Here is a 25,659-nt window from a genome sequence, read left to right on the forward strand (position 1 = left end):
CTAGCTCTGTTTCAAAATTGTTAAGACCCGGTGGTCTTCTTAAGCTTGTGCCCTTAGCTCTGTTAAACGTGCACTATCTAGATTTGGTATAGTGACATTTGAAAGTTGGAGAAGTGAAACAATTATATGCTATATTTTATAAACTGAATACACAAACTTTGCTTAAGGAAAAAATGGGTCCATGGAACACTGTTTGGAGCTAAAAAAAAAATCTACCAGGAGAGTTACGGTTTCACTGTTGCGAACTTCCTTAGCATTTTATCTTCAAACAGTGTCCCAATGACCAAATGTTCCTCTGAGGACAGTTTGTGTATGGAGGTATGAACATTTACCACAGAATCTGTACATTTCTCCAACTTTCACATTTATCTACCAAAACTCCATAGTGCACCTTTAAGGTCTTTTACCTGCTTTTTGTAAAGTGTCTTGACTTTTATTTTTTAATGAATTGGCGCCATACAAATAAAGACTGATTGATGGATGGATGGATAACTTCACTGTATAAGAGATGGCACGTGTAAAACCTCGCACTGCATACAAAGAGTCAGTGTTTAACCAGTGGTACCGCGACGTCAGTGTCTCTGGCACTGAGTTGGTTGGGGCCAGCAGCAGCAGCAGCAGCAGCAGCGACGTCACTCCCTGACGGCGGCATCAGAGCAGCAAGCGAGTCGGTTGCTCCGGAACTCGGCGGAGGAACACAACGTCGGTCAGCGGTGAGGGTGCCTCTGCCTTTGGACTGTCTGGACGGCTAGTTTCCGCGTCTGTGGCTCAGGTAAATCCCGAAGTCATTTAAAAAAAATAAAAAATCCTTTATTCGTTTTTAGGGGAGTTCTATGGTTATTATTATTTTTTTACAAACTAGCTACAAGTAACAGCGTGGGCACGAAGCGCCGCGACTACAATGACTAGCAAGCTTCCAGCTCTGAAGCCGTCGTACTGTAGCCATAAACTGTGTGTTGCTATGGTACTGCACAGCAACATCCCACCTGCTGCTGCTTTTTTCTTTCTCCTGTCTACCAAGGCAAGTAGTAATGTGAGGAAATTAAGCACACTTTCATATGTTTTACATAGGCTATTCATTTATTAAAATTGTAGGAGTGTGTGTATTTGTTTAATTATTCACCTTGTTGCCTGTTTTCATAAGACTTGAACTGAGTAGCCTACATATTTTTGTGGCATACCGATACCGAATAAGCTTTTTTTTTACTTTACATGAACTACACTCCTCTTGCTCCAAACTGCCTATCGGCTAAATTCAGCAGCTTTGGCAGGCAGACATAAGGTCGTTATGAGTGTTTTTCCAGTCCAGTAGTCAGATGTCAGTGGCTTTAGGTGATAAAACAATGCATTACCTCTAAAACAAAGCTAGTGATGCCTTTCCCTCCGTAACTGCTGTCTATTTTTATTTCACAGTAAACCGAGGAACACTGTCTGAAAACAACACAAGATGGTGATTATCAGTGTTGCATCCCTCAGAAGGACATCACAGGCCATCGAGACGGGGAACAGATGTTTGCAGTGAAGGTGCATACAGTATATTCCTATTTTGTGGCTCACACAGCTGCTGTGGTTAGGCATGAGTACATGTCGATGCCAGGCCTGCCACGAAAATAAATGCCATTATCCCTCATCTCCTGTCTGCTCTGACAGAGATGAGGAAATCACCATGCCATGCTGTTGTGAGGCCAGGAAGTAGTGGGAATTATGAGTCAGAATGGAGAAGAAAAGAAAATTGTCAATCTTCAAATCCCTCTATATGTTCATTAGAAGGCTCACAAGCTTATTTTAAGGGCAAGACTAGCTCTCGCTTCAACTGGCATCTTGAACCATATGAAAAGACCTTATATCTTTTTTTCGATAAATTAATACTCGTACCTTTTATATTATATTTCGCAAACGTATAAATTCCAGGGATTAGACTTAATACTGAGTGAGAGCAAAGTGCAGCAGGACGCATCCAAGGCGAGGTCTGTTCATTGTATTTTAGTTTACACACCTCCTTATCTTAGCTGTCAGGAGGGAGGATTCTTTTCTACTGTAACTTACCCAGAGCAATAGAGATAGTGGTAGGAAAGGAGGGGTCGGAGGAGTGAGAACAGAGAATGACTGTGAGGGAGTGAGCGTGCTTAACCCAGCCACTGAGTGACTCTTGTATCCAAGGACGAAGGTAGCAACGCATCCAAACGCCACTCTTCGCCCACAGACTGCTGTGAAGAAACCGGGCCATCACATAGGCACTCAACAGAGATTGTATAGACTCAACAACCTATCGACGCTTCTTCACAGGGCCCCTGGGGTTTGAACAGCCAGTCTGGAGTGTCAGGTCTGATGACTGAGCTGATCATGGCATTAGCAAGAGTGAACTACACACAGCAACATACTTTTTAAGTTTGAATGGGATTTGCTTTGCTTTTCTCCCTCAAAACAAAACAGAAGCGTTTTTTTCCTCTTTCACCGGCGTCATTGCACCTAAACTGGCCCACGTTTGTGTGTGTTTTTGGCAGAGGAGCAGACTGGAGAGGAGGTAGTAACAGGTGCTGTGTGCCATAGTGGATTTGGAAGTGTGGAGGAAAGCTGAAGATCATGGGTAAATCAAACAGCAAGCTCAAGCCAGAGGTGGTGGAGGAGTTGACAAGGAAAACCTACTGTAAGTACTGTCAGGTCTTTTCCCTTTCTGCTTGTTTTTGACAGAAAATCTTCTTCAAAGTATTTTCTTCACGCCTTTAATTGAAAAAATGAAATTATTGCTGCAATTTTTAAACATTTTTTCTGCCCTCAGTGCTCCATATAGGCGTAGATGTGTTGGTATTTTATGCTAGCTTCTTAAAGCAAGGGGTAAGCTCCTGGTCTAATCTTTATAATGTTGTGTAGCAAATCAGGATCAGTAAAGGTATCTGAGAAGTTGTAATCATCATCTTCAAATCATGTTGAAGGGATCAGTGAATATGGAGATGCTGAGTTTGTGTCGGCTATCAAGTTGGGGGTTTTAAAGATGAGGATGATCATGTTCTGATAATCAAAACAAAAATAAATCCAAGTGATTACCCTATTAGGTTGTCAATCAAATTCGAGCAGAAATTACGTTTATAATTACCGCAACAATGTCTGCTGGGAAGACACTATATTAATCATTTGAGTGCTATTTCTGGAGCTAGCGTTATTATTATTGAGCAGTACAGTGTGCAGGTGTGGGTGGAAGTTGACATCCATTGGCTGCTTAATGATGGTGTTATTTGTATGGTGGGTCTCTCCACAGCAGAGCCAAGGAAGGCTGTTGTGGCAGGAAATTGTTGTGGAGGAAGATTGGGCTTCGTGCTGGGCTGGGCTGCTTGCTGCTGTCCTTTATACACACACACACACACACACACACACACACACACACACACACACATACTTTCTCACTCACTCTCTCTCTCTCTCTCTCTTTCTCTTTTCCTCCTTTCCTCTCTTACCCTGTGCCCTGTCTCTCCAGCTTTAGCCCCTAATTGCCCTCTTTGAGCAGGGAATGGAATAGTATAATTAGGATCTTATCTGGTTAGCATCGGTGAGAGGGGCATCAAGCTTTCTGTCCCTGTGTGATCATTCTCTCTTGGTCTGTTGTTGCCTTGTTGAAGCTCTATCATTTCTGCTTTTCTCTTTCTCTTGTGTCCCCTTGAGATGCTTTGTCTGCAATTTTAGTAAATGCTTTCCTTTGGTTCTTGACATATTTGGGACTTCCATGCCAGTGTGTCTTATGGTTTCAGTGGTGAATTATGAAGGCTTTTATTTTATGCCCAGCAAATTATGCCCTCTGTGTTGACTGGCAACCAACAGGGCCAGTCGGGAATATTTTCTGTTTAGTTTAAAATAATGTATGTAGATGTCTGTCGTCTTCTTTGTTGCATAATAAGAATGCTGGACTCCTAATGGGAAAATGACAGGGACCTTAAAATATCACTTTCTGACCAAAGGCAACTGTAAGCTGTGCAAAGACTCTGGCTTCCCACCCAGTGTTCTTCCTGAAAGCTGTGCAAAATTGCTGGAGCTTAACCTGTACTTTAACAGAAATCTTTTCAACCAGAAATGCTTTTCCAAGCGACTGTTCTGACATCAAATAGACAGACCAACAGCCCTATCAAAATGTCTGCTGGAAGCAGGCCTGGCCCATGTAACAGCATGATGATTTTGTAAGTTGTCAAAGCCATGAAGAGGCTCACAGTGACAGAGCTCAAGCTGGATGTGTTCTTGCAGGCCCTGCAGGGCCAAGAGGCTGAGTGGGCCCTGCACTCTCCTGCAATGGGCTGATTGCATTATTACCCATTGCCTCTGACTGTGTTATGTAATACATTTTTTTTATTAACTCATAGCCATGGTAAATTGCCTCAATTTCTGACTACATTGACTTTTCAGGTCAATTTAATGGTAGCTAGGCATGGCTGACAGTCGAGAGATTGACCATGACATTTATTACCAAGGAAAGGGTCACATGACGGGTTTCTTGGTGAAATGCTGAGCAGGAAAACTTCATGGCCTATAGCGTCTTATTGATAGCCTCTGTGTGATTATGGAATAAATGCATTATGGACATTTTTTTCAAGATTATTTGTTCGGCTTTCATACATTTATTAAATAGGACAGGTTGAGAGAGATTGGGGATGACAGTGGTTCTCAAACCTTTTCTGTCATGCTCCTTCCTTGGTTGGTGGAACATTTTCAGGTCCCCTTCCCTCACTGAACAAAATGGTAACTATGAGGGTTAAAATTAATTATCTTTTCCCCGTTAAGTATATGTACAAGCAAATCAAGAGCATTCACATACAGTACCCCTTCTATTTCTACTAATAATATGTACTTCAAATACTAACATTGAAGTATCTTTAAATATTTTATAGTGCTGCTGTGTATATATTTTTTTAACTTTAAAGTCCACATGAAATGAAAAATGAATTGTCATGTTTTTAATCCTGTGTTCAATATTTATTTATCTTCCAAACATATTTAAATAAAGCAATATCTGAGTATTTTCTCTCCCTGTAAAACATTTTGAATCGCACCCCCCCCCCCCCCCCCCCCCCCCACCCACACAAACACTAACACACACACATAGAGGCCACTGGTCATGCCACTGCCCAAATATATCTTAACTATTGCGATAAGGTATTCGCAAGATCACTAACATTAAAGTTTAAACATTAAAGGAGTAGACATTACAGTTTGACTAACTAGCTGTCTGTTGTATTTATAAGGCTTTTCCTTTGCCCCAGGCCCAACAGACGAGTGGTACAGTGTTAGCCTCACAGCAGCATGAATTCAGAATGTCTCTCTTTAAGGACCACCTGGTTGAACTAATGCTATTGATTCCTTCCAGTCCTTGTTTTCATTAGTCACTTCAGGGGCCGAGCGGTCGAAAATTACTTTTGTTACTCGAGACAAGCAAAGTCATGAGGGATTGGTTGATTAGATACTGGCAGATAGCTATGTTAGTGTGGGCAACTGGGCATTATAATGCATCCTGCCTTTTAAACTGTTCTGTTTCTTAAATCTATGGATGACATTTATCTCTCAGCTTTGTCTGTCTTTTTGTGCCTCCCTGGGGTTTACTCCCACTTGTCCTCTACTATACAGCCCAGGATGAATTATGATTCATTGCCTCTGATAGTAAGCTAGAATAATTGATTTCTGCACTTAACTAAACATGTCTGTTTCCCACTTACAGCCTGTTGAAACTGAGGGTGCAAGGATAAATCGATATAGAATAGCAAATCTATGCAATGATCAAGAATTCAATATCGGCAATACAAAGTGAAAAGATCAATACAATTCATCCTCTTAAAGATATGTCTTTAAATTCCCACGGCAAATCTTTCTCTCTGTTTCCATCTAAGCCTCAGGTAGATAATGGAAAGAAAGAACCCAATCATATAAGTCCATGGATATCTTTGTTGGGCTTTTATATTTACACCCCTCTTGTGAAGGGGAAAATATCAATAGGAAAATATTTTTGATTTCATAAAAAGATTGATCAAATTTCAAGCACATTGCCCATGCAAACAATGGTTCCATGAGAGGAAATGGTGTAGAAACACAACAAACCTGGCCTCCCATTGGAAGCAGTAACTTGGAATAGTCTGATCCACTGACATATTTTTGCACTCAAACATGAGAAATTTGGCACTTTATAAACTTAGAAATATATATCTATATATTTTAATTAAATATCTGGAGTTCAGTTAAAACCAACACATTTTGAATCCATTACAAAGAATCTACATAACATGAAACATTAGGATGAAACTTAAACTTTGAAAGGATTGGGCCAAGATGAGTAACGATGCTACTTCTTGGCTTCTCTGTTGTGTCTAACAGCTTGTTCCTTTTTTTCTAGGACAACCAAAGTTTTCCTCTAAGCTGTCATTTTGTATTTCTCTTACAGTTACAGAGAAAGAGGTGCAGCAATGGTGAGTGTTTTCATTTATATTTAATCACAATGTTTGCATTTCTTATGTGAATTTAGTCATATATAAGCAACTGTGTTTTTACTAGCTGGGCTTACAGGAATCAGGGGGTCTTATCTTGACCCAATTGAAAAAACCCTCCTATGAATATATTGGCCATAATTCTGTTTCTTGTGTTCATGGCCGGTGAAATTAAAATGTATGATAGTTGAATTGAAGCCATCTTCCTTACACTGCCCTGAAGCCAGACAAGCTCTGCAAATAGAATGACTTTGAAGCCTTACTGAGACTGAATGACTTTGAAGGCTGATAACTCTGATGCATTCCTCAACAACCTTTTTGCTCGGTTTGCAAGAGGGATGTCTGATAACAGAAGAATGCCGGGGGCATAAGGTTGTTTCAATTTCGGACACTTAATGACTACACGTCCACAAAGCCTCCACAAGGTTGCAGATTAGTAATCCTTCCTGTTAGATTCCTTACCTATTAGTCAATGTGATCTGCTCTAGCATCATCTGGCTGTAGCCTGTAGTTGTAACATGTACTTACATGTATTAAGAGAAAACAAATTCATGAAAAAGATGCACCTCAGGGCTGGACAAGTCACAGAGCTGTAGAGGGAGTGATCATTACAGCAAAGGGGAACATTTCTGAAGGCACAATTTAATAGCTGCTGGTGACGGATAAGAGACAATGCATCTTTTTTACAAAGATGATTCAAGCATGAGCGTAGTCATCCCTTTTGTTTTCTGCATTTTGCTTCTGGGCTATTGTTTCTTTGGAAATGAAAAACAAAGACAAGTGTATATCAGAAGAGGGAGCACTGTAATAAAGTGATCGCTCCACCATGTTCACACTCCAGTTATCCTGCTTTGGTTTTGCATTTCACAACCTAATTCTGCATGCATGAAAAGAGCTGTGACTCGATTGGTAGTCGCTGTTCATGTACCCTGTTAAAGGGGTTTACAGGGGGAGAGGAGGAAGCAGGGTAAATTCAATCCCACACAGCAGCAGCAGCATTAGATAAAACTGGGCATTGACAGGTCCAGAGCCTCTGTTCTGGCCTGTCTCTGGGGCTGCCTGAGTGCACTGAGGTGGAATACCCCCTCCTTAAACCCCCACTGCCTACGGCTAGGCAGCCAGCTCGCTCATCATTACTCTCACTGTCTTTCACAAGAAAGTTTGTATGAGTCCTCACTTGAAGATCAGCAGCAATCAACACGACTGAGTGTGAGGGATGAGAGGGAATTTTACCAGGGGAAATGCCAGATGGCGTGTAATTAGAGCACAGGCAGAGACACAGAAGAATTAGCAGGGTTAGCTAAATGCCTGTGTTGTGCATTGAATTTGTTCCCCTTTCTAATTCTCCTCTAAGGGTACATCATTAGTATGCTCGAGGCTCACCTGAAATCAATACCCTAATGCCATAGCGCAGTGATGTCCCTGCCAGCTAGGCAGGTACGAGAGAAACATCCTGCACAACTCTTTAGCAAACAACCATGGTAGATGCCAAGGAGTAGGAGCCAGTACCAGTGATAAACACTTTTTCTTAATGCTGCTGCCCAGTGTGGTCTAATGCACAATGTCACGCCTGCTATATCTCTGCTAGTTCAGTGCGTAGTGGCCTTATTACTGCTTCACATTCAATCTGACAGTGTACAGTATGTGTGTCTTAGCACCAGTGTCACAGAGTCAGATTTCTTGGACATGTTATGTTCTTGGCAAATGAAGGTGATTCTGATTATCACTCTGATGTCTCTGACACTGAGCAAACATGTTTACACAGTTACAGTGTCTTTATAATGTGTAAATGAACTTTATCCTTGTCGTCTGCTTATGTAACCCCAATGGTAATATGATAAATGTTGTTGTTAGCTCTACATGGGCCAATGACTATGAGCATGTGGAAAAGGAAAAAAAAAAACAAAGCACCAGTGAGTCTTTGATTTAAAAAATATCAAAGTGCATGCAAGAATCGGACAGGAAGAAAATAAAACTGATTTATTAATAGTTCATAAGATTTAAATGTTCTCTACAACAAACAATACCTTCTGTCCTTTGACCCTCGATTCCCACCCCTACAGAAGACAGTCATGAGATAGACATGTTGCATACAGAATCGTATATATATATATATATATATAATCCATTTAAAGTGATACATATGCTACACCACTATAATTTTAAAAGATGTTTTTCAAAAGCTAAATGACCTATCACCAAAATGTTAAAAAAAGGGTTTGCGTTGGGTTTTCACATCAGTCTGTTTTCAGGTCTTGGGGAGTACCACTGCACATTAGAAGAAAAGTTGTACAAAGCCTTCTGTGGCTTGAGAGGGAGCTGTGTGAAATCTGATTAAGTGATTTCACTGGAGTCAGTGAGAGTTGGGCCTGAAGACAACATGTTTGGCAAGAAACAAATCTTAGAAAGAACTGAGTTTGCCAAACCTCTGAAGTGCACTCCCCAGCTCTGTTTTGGGTTACCACCTGAAGGCTATAATAACTATTACTAGCATAACATACTCATGTCAGAGATAAAAAAAAAAAAAAGATGAAGCATTACAAGCTATGCCAAAGATAAGATGTAATAAAATATTGCACCTCCTAAGTGGAATGGCCTCCTTTTCCTTTCCTAAAACAGTCGATTAATGCTAACACGATAATAGCTTTTTCAGCAAAGAAATACACATTTAGTAGATGCCAGCAGCTCTCAAAGAACAGCACCAACAGAGAGAGGAGGTATGTGTTGCCGGTGTTTGGGAGAATGTGGCTGATAGAGAGAGAAATGTGACAAACCAAATGAACTTTTCTCATTTGTCCATCTGAAAATAGTTATTTCAGGGTCAGAATGTTCTGAAGACATGTTGCTTGTGAAAAATAGGTCCAATACCTTTATTGGTGACTATGCAGGGAAGGAACCTGTCATAATCTGTGCTAATGTTCACTTTTCCTCTTTGAGTGAAAAACTCGAGAACTTTCTTTTATCCCTAAAGGGAAGAGAAATTGGCAAAACTAGTTACACGGATATAGGAAATTACTGTCAGTGCCACCTCTCTGCCCAAATCTCAAACCAGGCTGTAGGTGGTAGAGGTTTTTCAAAGGAAGAAGACTATGTGTAATAGAAATCAAGCAATCTGGTACTGCTTACGGTAATTTGGATAAATTGAAAATTGCCCATTGTGTTGCTGAAAATGTTAAATAACTTCATTGATAAAATTACATACAACTCATTTAACTGGATGCTCTATCATTTTCATAAACGACCATTTAGAAATGGTTATGGATAAGAAATCTTCAGGCCCTCAGCATGGAAAAAGGTTTTATTAAAGGGGTACTCCTGATTTGTTTTTTACTTACATAACTTTGAGTGACTCATAGAAACAAGAAATCCTTTTATCCTTTTAGCCTCGACATGAATTATAATGAAACTCATGAGTGTCTTTAATTAGACTGAATCTTCCTCCTTAATACCCATGTCTTTCACCATAACTGCAGTAACACAGGCTTTCTGTTAAAAACATGATTCAAGCCTTAGTCACGATGAGAAAATATAAAAGGGGCATTCTAACCACAAAGATGGTAATGACATCATTCCCATTTGAAAGCCTCTAGTTTGGGCATATTGGTTTAAGAGCTGTTTCACAGGGTCTAAATCAGGGCTACTGGAGAGTATAGGGATGTAAAGATTAATCGTAAAATTGTGAAAAATCGATTCAAAGGTGTCAAGATTCACATCTGTACTCTGAAAAAGGAATCGCAATAATATCGTGAGCGTCAGCAGCTGTAGAGCAAGATTTTGAAATCGAGGACGCACCACCGTCTTTTAAATCGGAGGTGTGGAAGCATTTGGGCTTTCCCAAGACAGAAAGTGAAAGAGGTGAGAAGATAACAGACAAGACAAAAACGGTGTGCAAATATTGCAAGAAGACAGGGAACTACACAAATAGCACAACAAACGTGACGCAGCATTTAACCAACACCACAATGAGAAGCTCCAATCACCTCCCCTTGTTGCGAGAAAAAAACATTAAAAGGCCAAACCACACTGACAAGTGGGTTTGCAGCCCCTAAAGAAATCTTTTTCAGTCATGATTTGTCTACAGTCTCATTCTGTAAAATAAATCGTGAGAGAATCGTATCGTGAACCCAGTATCGTAAATCGTGTCGTATCATGAGTTGAGTGAATCGTTACATCCCTACTGGAGAGCTATAATTATAAAATATGTGATTTTGATTATTTGTTACTTATTGATTCATTCTTGAATCCATGCCTTGAGGGATACAAGATCCAATTTTTAGTTATAAAAGTTGATTTCTAATAAAAACACATTTCTACAGTAATTTCTGCTAAGCAATTTCCCATAGCCTGTACAAAGAATGGACAGCGGAATGCATTGCCTCAAGTCAAATCAAAAGATTTAGAGCTCCCCCTACTGACTGGCTACAGTATATGAATAATCCCACCACCGCTCTGTTAACAGATAGGACATGGGTCAAACTACAAAATCAAATTGCACGTCATGATATCTAGTTATTATTACTCCATACTGTGTTCAAGTCGTCTTTTTTCAGAGGAATTTCTTTAAATTGGTCATTTGATGATATAAAACGTAGTATTGTATTCAAAGTATTGAATTGATTGACAGCTTGGTTGACGACTGCAGCTCCCTTTAACGCTGGGTTCACCGGATTAGCAGAATACAGCAGAAACGCCAAGGGAAAATGTTATGAGTACAAACACAAGAGTCATAGAAGTTCCATAACTGTTCTGCTGTGGACTGTTCCCACCTGAGGGATCTTTGGCCTTTGATCGGGACGTTAAAAGTGTGTTGTCATTAGTAGAAGAGTCGTGACATCAATACTGCGCAGACTCGGGTTGCAATTTGCAATGAGTGCCTGTCACGGGGATATTTTGGCTTCATCCTGGTCAACGGGAGGAAGCTGAGCCACGCTGTACATTTGTCTAAACAGTGTATATGCAGTGTCTTGTTACTTATTAAGAATGGTACAGACTGATAATCATTTTTCTCTGATAACTGATAAAGCTGTATTGAAGTACTGATTACCTTTTATTTGTCTGTGATAATAAAAAATGGTTGAAATGTTTGAAAAAGAAACCTGAAATGTTACTCTAAGAGCAAAACAGCCTCCTCTTTTGAACTACCTACCAGATAAAAGGTATTGTTGTAAATGTTGAGATTCTTCCATTGGAGGGCAGAAGTTGTTCACGTTGGCAAGACCTGAGACACAAAAATAGGCGTTTTAACTAAAATTCCAATTCCAAGATATAGTGTGCATATAGGGCAAACACACTACACTATACATAATGTTAGAGTATCGCTCACCTGTTATAGGCTGCCTGGAACTTTAGTCAATGTGTGTTCTGCACTTTGAATGCCAATTCGGTTGTATTCTGCATTATAGGGAGCTAGGCTTTAATTTTTCATGCATATCTCCAGATAATTCAAAAGTGACAATTACATGGCTCTGCTCTCCTCTCGCCTCTCTTCATGTCCAACTTTTACAGCTGCTCCTCAAAGCGTCTCTCCATCTCTTTTACTGTACGGAGCTGCCTTCATTATCTCAGAGGCAGATTAAAAGTGAAGGCTTTAAGAGGAGAGACGAGTGGAAAAGATGTGTTCTGGCCTTTCATTCTTCACCAGAACACACACACACACGGACACACATACACATACTCCTCGCTCTCTGTCTTCTTTCTCTGTGGTCATAATTACAGCCCCACCTTGCTTTGATCAGTCTTAACTGAATCAGAGACGAACACACAATGCTCCCTCGTGTGAACTTGCGTCAGAAGTTATCAGAAGCAAAGGCTCTTTGCAATCCTTTTTATAACTTCAGAGTATTATTATTTTCCCTCTATTGCCACGTTCTCCCATTTTTCATCTGGCATTTATTTTTGTCAAGGCTTACACTCTCTTCTTGCGCTCTGACCTGTAACAGTGTAGACAGACTCTGAGGCTGCTGTGCCTCTTTGTGAAGACACACAAGGAAACCGCCTACCTCTGAGTGACTGCGCTTGAAATTGCTCATGAGATGCTTCTATATTTAGACTAATAGAGATATTAAGGCGCTCTCCAGATATGTCATTTCCAGTGGCCAGAGGAAGCGCTCAGACTTATCTATCAGCCACGCATATTATCAAAAGAGGGCTAGAGTGTAATTTGATTAGAGCTAACCACTCTAGGCTTGCTATTGGATTAGGGTGATCGTCTTATCTGTGAATGAGACAAATAGCTTTGCACTTCAGCTTCTTGATCCAGCACAATCTCTTAAACTGCATCTGTAATGGCTGCTGCAGAAGTGAGGAGGTGGCTTTGGTATTGTTATTGTTCATCCTGTCTTGATGATGTGTTCTGTTTTTACATTTGAAATGATATCTGTGAATAATCATCTGTACTCTCTTTCTCAGGTACAAAGGCTTCATTAAAGACTGTCCCAGTGGGCAGCTGGATGCCGTGGGCTTTCAGAAGATATACAAGCAGTTCTTTCCTTTTGGAGATCCCACAAAGTTTGCCTCTTTTGTCTTCAACGTATTTGACGAAAATAAGGTTTGTGATTAAAAAATGTTCACTGTGTTTTTTGACTTGAGAGAAAGTAAATGTTTACTTTTTTTCCGGGATTGCTGATAGAAAGTCGTGTTAAAGGCGACATTGTCCAAGGACAGAGCTTATCTGCTTTCAGCAAAGGGTTGCACAGAATAAAAGGACAACATTGTATATTAATCATTTTCATTTTGCTCCTGGTATTGTTCCAGTTGCTCTCTGTGCTTGTTCCTTTTTGAGTTTTGTGTTAAGAATCCGGTTATTTATTTAAACCCCTTTTGATTTGAGAACTGAAATGCATTGAAAGTCTGGGCCAAAGAGTAATGAAAACAAAACATCCAGTACAAGAAATTGCTTTTTTGATAACGTTGAAGAGGAACACTCAGAATTCTTTGATATTTTTCATTTAGAAGTGATCACTTAAAACACCACGCGCACTTTTGAAATCTCTCTCTGACTGAATATTGTCAGTCAGGTTTTTAATAACACAGATGATTCCCTCCTCTAAAATTGTGTGAACAGAAAACTGAAGATGATTCACAGCATCAGTAGTAACACATAATCAGAACGCTCAGCTTTGTGCCAGAAATCTGTTTCTAAGAGTGGATGCCAGTTGTGTGTATTTTTTAAGGATTTGATAAAAATGCAAGATTAAACAAAGCCAAATCTTTCTTAGACACATTAGTCTTAAGTAATCCAATTTATTTCAGACATGCAGTATTATTCAAATAGTCTTTAAGAAGACGGACTGTAGAAGAACTATTCTTGGTTTGAGCCCCAGGAGGTTTATTGACTTCAGTTAAGAGGCTTTGTGTCAGGAAGATCAGAAAACCCCTCTCGTCTGATGTTTATCTGTGACCTTCATTAGTGTTAGGCTCCCCATAGTTAGAGAAGGCATTGATCTTAACAGTTTTATGACTTATGTAATCAGCAATGCATGACCTCAGCATTGTCTGGCTGGTCAGATGTCTGGTGGTGATAAAGTAAGCTGAACCCCAAGGCCTTTAAGAGCACTTGTCTTGTTTTCTACAGCTGTGGCTGAACTCACAGCAGGTAAGAAGACATTGCATCAAAGTTTCAGAAAACTTTTGTGATGACACACAGTCCTGAAGTATTTCGTAAGAAGATTGTTTGATCAAAGCCTGAAGGCTCCACCACCAGGTAGTCGAATTATATGCATTACTTGTTGTCTACAAGATTTCTCTTTACTGGGGATGTAAATGGCATTTCTTTTATGTAACGTCTCCATTTGATTTAAGGAAGTCTGAAACATTGGTTTGAGGCTGGGGTTCATTACATGATGAATTTGCATGAATAAGCAGAGTTTAAACTACTTAGAGAATTCATTTAATATTGATTGTTTTTATGTAACAGACACTGAAGAAAACAATCATTTACTGGAGTTATTTATAGTTCTCAACCTCTTTAGGATTTGCGTGGTATTCAAACAAAGCTGAGAGCTGAAATGTTAAAGTGGAATCATTTCCCACTTCTTTGACACCATTATATGCCATGCCCATTCTTAATGTAGAGCCATTGGAGAAATATTAAACGTCTCTGTCCTAAATACACAGTGGTTGGTTGTTTGCTGTAACTTTTAGACTATGACCCAGTAGCATCCGTCTTACTAATGACCAGAGGTGACATATTTCCGCCTCAGGAGAGAGCCAGGTGCAGGGCAAAAATAGCAGCTGACTTGGAGCAAACGTCTGACCCCATTTTGAGCAGAATACAACAAGGAAATCATGAAAAACAGCACGGAGCTCTTCAAAGTAAAACCAAGAGTGTAAAGTAAGATGCTCTTTTTTTTAACCGGGTCATTTCCTGTCTTACATTTTATCTTTCTCTCCCTTCTGTCACCCTGCAGGATGGACGCATCGAATTCTCTGAGTTCATCCAGGCACTCTCTGTGACCTCGCGGGGGACTCTGGATGAGAAGTTGAGATGTAAGCACCCTCCTCTATTATTTGACATTTAAATGACAGGATGTAGGATTGACTGCTATGCTTGCATATGAAAGAGGACAGGCGAGTTCCTAGAGAGCAGCAAATAGAAGGTTATTAGCAAGATACAGCAGGCCTCTGAAACCTGGGGTCCCAACCGAATAGACTTGCAACCTTTTCTGAAAATCGAACACTCTAGAACAACTTGTAACTTTAGCTGTAAATGTGTACCTATAAAAAAAGGCGTTATATTTATGTATATCCATAATTGCTGTGGTTTTCTTTGAACTAGGATTCTACCATAGAAGGCTGCTGCCTGTTTTATGAAACACAAGATCTTTAAAGATTGTGATTGCCTAACATTTTGATGTCACATTAGCTTTCTGATGTCACTGTTACTCACCAAACGAAACAAAACCCTTATATTTTAACATCTTTGTTTACATAGGGGCTTTTAAACTATACGACCTTGATAATGATGGCTACATCACCCGAGATGAGATGTTGAACATCGTAGATGCCATTTATCAGATGGTGGTAAGTCTAATCGAACTACAGACCTATAAATCTAAATTTTCTGAATGGTACAATATATAATGATTATAAATCTCAGGGGAACACTGTGGAGTTGCCAGAAGAGGAAAACACACCAGAAAAGCGAGTGGATCGCATTTTTGCAATGATGGACAAGGTTTGGATTTTTTTCTTTTCCCCAGTTGAACACCAAACCATTTCTGAATCTGCCTTTGTTGCCACCCTCAGTTCTCTGACGTGGACACTGTTAAGTTTAGAGCTGCTATCTGTGGCCATCACAGCGTCATTTTTACCAACCACAGTCTATAAACATCATATATAGTCCCCTCCACCCCTAGCCCTCGGCGCTAATGCCCGCTCTCAGCCCCAAGAATCTCCTCAGCTTTAGTGAAAGATGAGACATGGGTGTGTTTGTCAGCCCACTACTGCCAAGATCAGCCATTTAGTCTAGCTGTTCAGCACAGCAGCACTTGATGTGTATTGGCAGAGTGGCTATCATCCAAGTGCACTGAAGCAAAGCTCAGTCCAACAGCAGAACAGAGAGGTAACATGATTGAGCTGAAGATACTCTTTTGCCCCCTGCTGGTTGCTCTGTGTTAAAGCCAAGGGTTGTCATATCATTGAGTCTTGTGTTCTTCTTTCAGAATGCAGACGGAAAGCTGACTCTGCAGGAGTTTCAGGAGGGTTCAAAGGCAGACCCCTCTATTGTTCAGGCTTTATCACTCTATGATGGACTCGTGTAGGAATGAAAGGTGAGTGGGGTATTAATGAGCAAGTACCTGCATACTTCTCTGCTTGAGTGATTTTCAATCCTGGGTCATGCCTCAGCTCCAAGATAATACTGTGTTATTCCCATTTCATCAGAGCACAGAATAAAAGACAGGAAACTCGTTCCGTGTGCTGAAACTCAAAGTGAAGAAGCCACTTTTGTGCTCGCAGTTTGTTCCTATGAATTATTCAGGAGGACCACTTGTGTGCTGGCAATCAAATAGTCTTGTGGTGCTGTGTGAGGAGTGAGACAGGCCTCTTCTCTCACTGCCTAATGCAAAGCACCAACTGCTGCCAATTGTTGCAAACGTCCTGCTTAGCGTTTTGTCAACTGTGAAGCCCATGAACACATATTTTGCTAATAGAGCAGTACTGTTTTGCAGATTATTTTGCATGCTCTGAACACAACCAAATTATTGTGACTCCACTTCCTGTCATTTCCTCATTGGTGAACATTGTTACAACTTCTCAGATGGATCCAACTAAGCATCCTGCTGCGCGTTAAACACTAATCCAGCACCATCACACCTGTAACATGAGGATCCACTTTTAACTACCCTTGAAGACTGCAAACTTCTGTCGCACGACCGTACAGCATCTGTGTCAAGTAGCTGTTCGTCTACATTTCCAGTAAGGATTGTAAACAAGTATATCCTCTGATGTGTACGCAGAGTTCAAACATGTCAGCTAAATCCTATACGCCATTTATCTGTGCTTCTACAGCTATGTAGCACTGCGTACAAATTTGAGTATTGTGGACTGTGCAAACATTTCTACAAGAGAAGTGTTGTGATTTCCCCATGGAGAGTCCAAGGAAGTGAATCCCCCCTTGTTCACATGCTGGGAAGAGCTTCTCTGATGAACTGTGTGCTGCATCCTCACCATATGGAGAGACTCTGAACCTGGGAAAATCTGGAAAATGTGTTACGTGGTGATAATATGAACACTAACTTAAAGTGAAAAAAAAGCAGTATACTGTACATAATATCATGTAAATATAATGGTAATTTATTTTCTGCTTTGCTGCATTTATGGGAAATGTTCCCATAAGTATGGAATGAAGTTTTATTTTTTATCAAAGGTGTTGAAATGTATTGCACTGTATTTTTCATTATTATTGTGGGATTGTTTTATTCTCACATTCTGAAGTTTCCTTCTCCTGAGAGACTGGGTGTTTTTTATTTGACAAAGAGCGTTGAAGGAGCGGGGAGTTTTCAATGGATTATTTTACTATGTTTCTATTATTGCTTCCTATTGTGTTTTTACTTCCCCATTAGCACGATCACCCAGTCTTTAAAGTGTTGCACAGCCACATCCTGAACTACATGACCAAGCAACAGGGTGGAATCACAAAGCTTACGTCTGAATTGAGGCTCATTTTGTCTTTTGAGAGCATCGTACTCCGCCCTCAGCACACACAGAGCCCTGGTCACAAACAGACTTCAACTCTGCTTGTAAAAGCTTTGTGAGCACCTTTGTTGCAATTTGTATTTTTCCTTTGTGAGACCAGAGCATGTGTTGATGTTGCATTTTTTCATTCCTGGACTATTTTACTTACAGCATTAAGATGTTTCGTCAGCTTCACTGATTTTATGCCTTATGCAAATGATGATTTAATCAATGATAAATGTCATTTACCTGTTGATTAACACTAGAAGAGCACAGAATAAAATGCATTTAAGTGGCTGACCTTTCTAGCACTCTATTTTGAGTCTTTGAATTTGAATTGCATGAAAATGTTTTAATTTATATTAACAGGTTCTTAGATAATATAAAGAGATGCTTCGTTCAATGCATAGGTGGAGTGATCAGATGATGTTTTAATATCTGTACGATCCCTAATGAATTACTTCTTGAAACAATCCAATACTTCACATAATATTTTGTATTCGAAATAAAAGGCTATAATATTTGAGCGTTAGAAGACAAAATGTTGAGCATGTGTCCTCCTTAGAAACACAAAATCTTACATGCCAACTCTCCGTAGTGTAAGCCTGCACTCTGCCTGAATAATGAGAAATGAACTATTGGCATTGATGGAGGGGTTAATGAAGCTCAGTGGCTTTTGTGTAGCTGCTGAGTCTGTCTGCTCTCTGCCGGGCCTGCTCAGACCTGCTCTCCGTTTTCTTTTCATCAATGACAGATTCAAATGATATCGGGAGAAGGAGGTCAGGAGGGTCCAGAGCTTGTCATTGATGGCTGTTCTATCCTTCGGAAAGATCACACATTCGCTTTGTCTATTATAGAGATTTTCAAATGTAGCATGTGGGACTAAGTGCAGCAAAGGGACACGCTTTTTGTTTCAATAATGTTCTCCCAGTTACATTTGAAGAAGTTAGAATTAAGTCGAGTTACTTGGATTCATGAGATTATGTCTGGCATTTTGTAATGTCTGATCTCCTTAAAAAAAAGATCTTGCATGGACAGAAATACCGTAGAGTGCGTGTTTAATAGTCAATAACAGATAGCCAGATCAGCCACAAAGTGAAAAAAGATCCGTGACATTTCGGTGTGGGATGTCAAAGTATTCCGCTCATTCATTTGCCACGGGGATATTTCTCAGGGTGTGCTATGTATAAGATTAGATTGGTGTCAGCTGAATATAAACGTTGGCTATTTATAAAAACTAGGCTGTTACTGAGACAATGTTCTCTGCATGTCCAAAATACAGACTGCACACTCCGCTGGTAATGTGCGTAAAGCTGTTTAAAACTGCGTCTCCTGGGGCCCACCTCGACGACGGAGAAAACTGAAGTGAAGGGGTTGGGGGGGGGGGGGGGGGGGGGGTTAAAGCTGGAAGTCAGAGTGGGGTCGAGGTACACAAAATCTCTCTCACACACACACAAATCAGGTCGAGTCTCAGGAACCTTTTAATACCCATCTCCGCCCCCGTTTGAAGCGTCAGAGCACCAGCTCTCAAGGGGCTTTCTAACATAGAGCCAGTCCGCACGCTCCTCCAAACTTTACGCACGGATGTACTCCTGTGGAAGTATTTGACTCCGGATTTTAATGTGTTTCAGCTGAGCTGCATTGTTCCAAATATCTTTTCTACCGATTGGAAGCAGTCCCAGACTTTAACCTGCTTTGAAAACTAAACTTTAAGAACTTTTTCCTATTTGTTCTTTTTATTTGATTCGCCTCATTCAAGCAGACAGATGCAGTAAATCCTTAAAAAAAAAATGACCACTTTTTTATTAAAGTGCCTAGTCTTGGCAATATGTATCAGCGCGCACGGGCTCTTGGCAGACCCCCCGGCTGAGGAGGATGATGGATCCGCTGACAGCGCTTCGACCCTGGCCTTTGTGTTCGATGTTACCGGCTCCATGTACGACGATCTGAAACAGGTGATAGAAGGCGCCTCGCGGATCCTGGAAAAAACCCTCAGCCGGATTACCAGACCCATCAAAAACTTTGTCCTGGTCCCCTTCCATGACCCAGGTACTTTTTGACTTAACATGCTTTGTATTAAAAAAAAAACAAAGATCTGACAAAATAGAAACTTTTAATTTTACGAGTGTCTTGGTCTCGAATTTTAAAACGTGTAAATGTATGCATGTAATTGAGGTTTTTGGTTGTTGCTGTTTTTGCAACATTTAACAAAATCAGACAAAACTTCAGATAGTTTTGCCAGGTTTAGGTCACACAGCCTTTTTGTGTTATTATAAACAATACCCATGCAGGTTTATTGCCCCAGATATACTATATTTTTTTCTACATGCCATTTACAGTTTAGTAGACATTTAACTCAAACTGATGTGACTGAAAAACACATTTAGCAGGAAATATTTGAGCTTCAGGAGTGAGGAATCAGTGGGACAGGTAAGGCTCCCCTGCATCTGACCTCCTATATGGGAAAGCTGCAGCTTGAAAATAAGAGTGCACTAATGGGGGAGGGTGTTTGAGCACTGATGAGAAGCATATGCTGTCTGCTTGTGTGTAATTACCCCAATCACCCCCCTATCCCTGACTCACCCCACCCTCTCCTCCCCTCCATCCAACCTTCCGGAAAACCCTCATAGCCCCTGGTTTAGCCAGCCCAGCCAGGGGGGGGGGGGGGGTTGCACTAACACCACACATTTTGTCTGTGTTTAATGTGACCTGCCCTTGGGGACCTTGTAAATTACCAGGATTGCAAAGAAGCCGCGTCGCCTGACAAAGAGGCGTGACAGTGCTGTCAGTGTTTTACAGTCTCTCATGAGGAGGAGGCAAGGACTTGAAAGCCTCAACTGGTGGAAAGAAAACTTAAGAATGAGTTAAAAATGTCATCAGTTGACACATGTCTGTGAGCTCTGTATCATTAGTCCCACAATGATACTTCAAAATGGTATTTGACGGCAGGAACAACAAGCACAGACAGACATCACGAGGCTCCACCCGAGCTGATAAAAGTCTGCTGTATAATAACTATAATGATGAAAGGCTTGTGTTTATGGACAACAGTGTTCCATGCTAAAACAATGCATTCCCTGTGTATTGGTTAATGTTTACTGTTTGGCCGATCGACCCCCAAAGGCATCCAAGTAAGTGTCAGGTCTTGACAGGCTGTTATCCACCAAGGCATGGTCTCCTGCTGCTACTAGGGACGCAAGAAAATCGAGTAATAGAAAAATGCTGAAAGCTTCAGAAAAGAATTATTTTGTCATCATAAAACTTTGGCAAAAAGACAAAACCTGAACAATGTGATTCTGTAATTGCACCATTCCTTGTGAGGCGTGTGTGATTGATATTCATGTATTTCACAAAGCTGCAGGGCATCAATCTGGTCCTGATAAATTAGGATGTGGCTTCGAAGTGTTTGATGCTGTTGTTGCTTTTGCTTTATTCACAACTGAACTTCTGAGAGGAAAATGTATGTAGTATTGTAGTGTTTGAGGAAACTCCTTAGAGTGAGACTGAAGAGCTCATTTGGTCTAGATGAATATCTTTAAGCATATGCAATCTCAACACAACAAGACCATCTCATATGCGGCTGACGTGACTTGATTCAGAAGAAGTTTTGTTGTTAATCTTTAATGATTTGCTTTCAAACTCGCAGATATCGGCCCTGTGTCCATCACCACCGACCCAAAGAAGTTCCAACAGGATCTGCAAGAACTGTTTGTCCAGGTAGGAACCAAAACACATAAACTCTTTAATAAATGTGTCTTCTGCCTCAGTATCATTCAGTCCATACAGCTTTGTAAGTTGCCAATTGCCATCAAAACCACAGTTTACATCAAACCATTCAAAGCTGAAGGGGTAAATCACCCAACTGTGCATGGATGCTTTTATTCATAGGGGTCAACTATCTATTTCAAACATTCATCTTGTTTTGTTTCTTATAAAATATGGAGAGTTTGTTTTATGTTTCTTTGAAATTGTTTGTCTTTAGGATATTTTATGTTCAGTTTACGAAAAAAAACAGTGTGCCTACGAAATGGGACACTCTTTTTCAAACCAGAGTTATGGCAGTGGTTAAAGGATAAAGTGTAGAATATAATATTCAAAGATGAATTATTTCAAGAGTCTCTGTTTTTGTCATCCAGGGTGGAGGCGACTGCCCTGAGATGAGTGTAGGAGCCATAAAGAAAGCCTTGGAGGTTTCACTACCTGGATCCTTCATCTACGTCTTCACCGACGCCAGAGCAAAAGACTATCGCCTTAAAAGAGATGTCCTGCAGCTGGTGCAGCTCCGACAATCGCAGGTACAAGTCTTGAAACTTTAACAGGGTGTGAAGCTCTCACAGATGAGAGTTAGAAACATACTTACTATTTCAGTCCTATGTTGGCATTTAAGTTGTAATGTCAATGGTTTCGCTTAAAATTGAGGTATCTGGTGGAAATATGAAAATGGTATAAAAACATGTTTGTATGAATTTGTAGGCAATGTTTAATTCTACCACAATGATAATGGGCTCAGTTAACTTTGAATATGATTTCTTCCCTACAGAGTTTAGAGTATCTTTGCATTTCTCACTTTCTTTAACAAAAGATCAACAGTGGCATGCTGTGAAAGATCTACATTCAAATAAAGGTCCCTGATGCTCAGCTGAGCAGAGAAAAGTTATTTAAATTGACACACTCCTACCCTTTACATGAAGCACGACAATGAGCATTAGCGTCACTTTGGAGCCAACTGAAAGCGAGGTCGTCGAAAGCAAACACTGACCAGTGGTAATCCTCTTAACTCTCCCACGTTCCCAGGTTGTGTTTGTGCTGACCGGGGACTGTGGGGACCGCTCTCAGCCCGGCTACAGGGCGTACGAGGAGATCGCTGCCACGTCGTCTGGACAGATCTTTCACCTGGATAAGCAGCAGGTCAACGAGGTGAGAGCGTAACAGGAAACATGCCAGTTCAATGTCTGTTTCTCTCACCAAACCCTTATTGAGTCACATAATACATTAATTGAACTCAGGTGTGTTTATTTTCATGCAAAGGGTTACATCACCTGATAATAGAAAACAGCCAGAGCAGTCTGAAACTAAACTTGTCCCACTGATGTAATAACAGAGTTTTTATGTAGAGTAATCAAATGATTCCAAAGCTGATATTAAACTTCCTGGTTATGTGATACGGCTGAGTGACTCTTTTATATCGGAAGCAGCATGTAACAGAAGCTCTGTCTAAGAGGCCAAAGACAGCACGACTCACTTCCCAGGCAGACGTAAAAGAAGCCAGAGCTTCCTCTGGAGGAGACACTGGTATCCTGCATGTCAGCACAGGAGATGACCGGGCAGTCCTGATCTGGAGCCAACAGCTCCGTACACTGCTGGCCCACTGAACCTCTGAACTTGTGTGTGTGGGTCTGTTTCCTCTCAAGTCATGCTTGTATGTAGCTAAACATGCATTGCCTGTGTGTGGGGCAGCATGGTTCATTATCACTTCATAACCCTGCCAGCTGTTTAAGGGCTGCTTGAATGTGATGTTTGTGTTGCAGTATTAAGGGAATAACAGACTTAAATGATTCTAGCGCCCACACCTTAACTCCAGATGGTTGGCTTTGTGCTAAAGTAGCCTCAAGAAATTTGACATTTCTTTCAGTGAACTGTTATATGTAAACACATGCATACTGAGAGAATATTTTTCTTGGATTCACACTGAATTACTGTAAATCAGTCGTTTTCAGAACTGTATGATTATAGCTCTTGGGTGTCATGCTTTTAATAAATTAATGCAAATCCGTTAATCCTTAAAAAACCTCAGAAGTACCACAAATCTCACCAAAATATTCCCTCTTAATAGCAGTTTAATAAAGTGTGGACAACTCATATATAGCTCTTATTGTGCTCTTTAGGGGCAGTGTGGAGTGAAAACAGACTGCTTATTTTACTCTCTAATCCCAGGATACGATCTGTCATGGCTTCCCTCTTTCCAACACAGCTGCCCTATTGGAGCTGGCTCCAAGTCCTCACACAACAGCTCATTGTCAACTCTGCGTATTGCACTTTTAACGCTCTGGTTATGATAAACGAGAGGATCTGCTAACAAGAGTGTGGACAGCTAATGGGCAGTCAAACTTGGACCATGATCTGCACTCTTGATACTTATGATGCCATCTTTTGTCCCCCGCAGGCTGAAGCCCAGATCATAAATGAGGACATTAATGTTTAAGGAACCAGATAATGCCTGCTGTTATGTTTGCTTCGAAGACAGAGACATCATTTTAAAGACGCATGTAATGAAGATTGGGGTTTTCAGCATAGGATACATCCAGTTGTTGTGTGATTCTACCTAGCAAGCTGCATATACACACCTTTTAGAGTCATCATTACCCAGATGCAGTAGTGAGTGAAGGGTTTGGTAGTGTTGGCCAGACAAAAATGTAAAAACAGGTAACATTTATCTTTGAGTATTTTTTGTATCTAAACCAAGGCACCATCTAGAATTGTTCTGTCTCTCTCAAAAAGAGGCCACCTGTGACAGGCAAAGCCCTGGCAGGTGTGTCGATACTCCAACTGAGAAGGAGCAAGGAGTCCATCTGGGACTGATTTGCTCTAATAACCTTGATTTGTGGCGGGCCATCTTCCTTCAAACATCGTCACTTGTGTTGTTTAAACCCGGGTAAGGACTAAGCTGACTCCTACCCACCGGGAGGTCTGGAGTCAAGCTGTTCCTCAACCACAGCCTGGCCACATGTTTCTTTCGCCGGTAATGTACCTGGACGAGAAAGTGGAATACAGCATCATAGCCAACCCTTCTTCTTTGGCTCATCTGTCATGCTTCCATGAATAGCAGAGGGGGGTCCTTCCTGTAAAAGCCCTTTAAGCTTGTTCAACTGAGACACGCCGGATGAGGTTTCACAGGACTTAAGATCCTCTGCATTCCCAGTGGTGAGACAGGGAGTGGCTGCAGAACTCAGCGTGCTTCTCTAGACCTACCATGGCCCGGACAGCAAGTCGTCCCATCCCTGCGCTCCACTTCCTTTTATCTGAGGTCTCAGGGCTGAGAAATGCCCACTCCTTTCTGCTCTCTTGCATAAGAAATAGACACTATCCTGGGGCAGATGTAGGTCACTTCTTAGCAGTTTCCTGCCCTGCTGGTGATGGCTGCACATGTGGCAGACATTACAGCTGTTTCCAGTTGTAAAACAACGAATGGAACCAGCTGCTGTCAGCACCCAGTGGACCTGATAGACAAAAAAGCCTGATAATTACATTTATCAAAGGCTCTCCTTGTTTTCAGCTTTTTCTTATTTTCTTTAATGTTTGAAAAAATTTTGCCATTGGCACAGTATCCAAAAACCCAGCAATGTTTCATTGCCGACGCAGATCAGCTATAGTGCATCCCCATAAGAGGTCAAAACAAATAGTAGGCAGCAGTTGCTTGTTAAGACTGGAAGACGTACGACGTTCGGTCCTTCGTAGCCACTGGAATGAGACTCAAAATCAGAGGCATTTTTTTTCAGCTTCTGTTTTCATTCAGAGAAAACAAAAGGAAAACTGTAATCCTTTTCAGAGTCCTGATAATGATTAAAGCTAAAAGGTCAAGCACCTGTCAAAACAGAAATTCTACACAGCCGGCTATTTCTGTAGAAAGCCACTGAGGAACATTACAGTCTAAGTAATGATTGTCTTTGCCATTAAATATAATCATACTGTCAGCCATTATGTCAGACTTTGGATAATCTTTACTCAGAGTGGTGGAATGACTCATTTAAGACGTGAGCCTCCCGCAATCCCAATGTCTCACTGTCTGACCTCATCTGGCTTCTTAATTGTTACAGATTCCACAGAACAAGTGGCTAATAGACCGACAAGGATGATGCATATTAGTCCAGTTCATTTAAAAAGAACACATTTTTAGTATTATTCTGAGAAAAGGCATCACAGCTTTCAATTCAGAGGAACAACAACAATGATTCATGAAAGCTGTGCTGCGGGGGGGGGGGGGGGGGGGGTACTGCTGCTTGACAGACTTCCTCTGGGAATACATGCTTGA

General features: G+C 40.9%; 2 protein-coding genes across 5 annotated transcripts in view; both read left to right on the forward strand.

The window, feature by feature from the left end:
• The first annotated feature begins 597 nt into the window (after positions 1-597).
• On the forward strand, positions 598-17,927 carry LOC132973957 (neuronal calcium sensor 1). 4 transcript variants are annotated; one of them, XM_061037667.1, is made up of 11 exons: positions 600-772; positions 1,263-1,332; positions 1,414-1,524; positions 2,505-2,647; positions 6,413-6,437; positions 12,864-13,002; positions 14,864-14,942; positions 15,388-15,476; positions 15,553-15,630; positions 16,118-16,225; positions 16,714-17,927. In XM_061037667.1, the coding sequence occupies exons 4-10, from the start codon at positions 2,584-2,586 to the stop codon at positions 16,214-16,216; spliced, it is 573 nt and encodes a 190-aa protein (XP_060893650.1). In that variant the 5' UTR covers positions 600-772; positions 1,263-1,332; positions 1,414-1,524; positions 2,505-2,583; the 3' UTR covers positions 16,217-16,225; positions 16,714-17,927. The 4 variants fall into 4 exon arrangements, with proteins under 4 accessions (XP_060893651.1, XP_060893650.1, XP_060893649.1 ...); XM_061037668.1 differs by lacking the exon at positions 1,263-1,332 and having other exon boundaries at positions 598-772; positions 2,513-2,647; XM_061037666.1 differs by lacking the exon at positions 1,263-1,332.
• A 1,253-nt stretch (positions 17,928-19,180) lies between these two features.
• Positions 19,181-25,659, forward strand: part of hmcn2 (hemicentin 2) — a 43,973-nt gene continuing 37,494 nt past the window's right edge. The window contains exons 1-4 of the mRNA XM_061037670.1: positions 19,181-19,679; positions 21,277-21,347; positions 21,767-21,925; positions 22,425-22,547. Of these exons, the coding sequence (XP_060893653.1) occupies positions 19,421-19,679; positions 21,277-21,347; positions 21,767-21,925; positions 22,425-22,547 (612 nt within the window). The 5' untranslated portion in view covers positions 19,181-19,420. The remainder of the gene's footprint in view (positions 19,680-21,276; positions 21,348-21,766; positions 21,926-22,424; positions 22,548-25,659) is intronic.

This window comes from Labrus mixtus, chromosome 5 (assembly GCF_963584025.1).
Source record: "Labrus mixtus chromosome 5, fLabMix1.1, whole genome shotgun sequence".
Taxonomy (NCBI): domain Eukaryota; kingdom Metazoa; phylum Chordata; class Actinopteri; order Labriformes; family Labridae; genus Labrus; species Labrus mixtus.

Bases quoted from the DNA above. Each gene is read 5' to 3' on its own strand.
- LOC132973957 (XM_061037668.1), top strand. From the start codon at position 2,584: ATGGGTAAATCAAACAGCAAGCTCAAGCCAGAGGTGGTGGAGGAGTTG. The intron at 2,648-6,412 runs GTAAGTACTGTC...TTTCTCTTACAG, and splicing joins GTTGACAAGGAAAACCTACT to TTACAGAGAAAGAGGTGCAG. The intron at 15,477-15,552 runs GTAAGTCTAATC...TATAAATCTCAG, and splicing joins ATGCCATTTATCAGATGGTG to GGGAACACTGTGGAGTTGCC.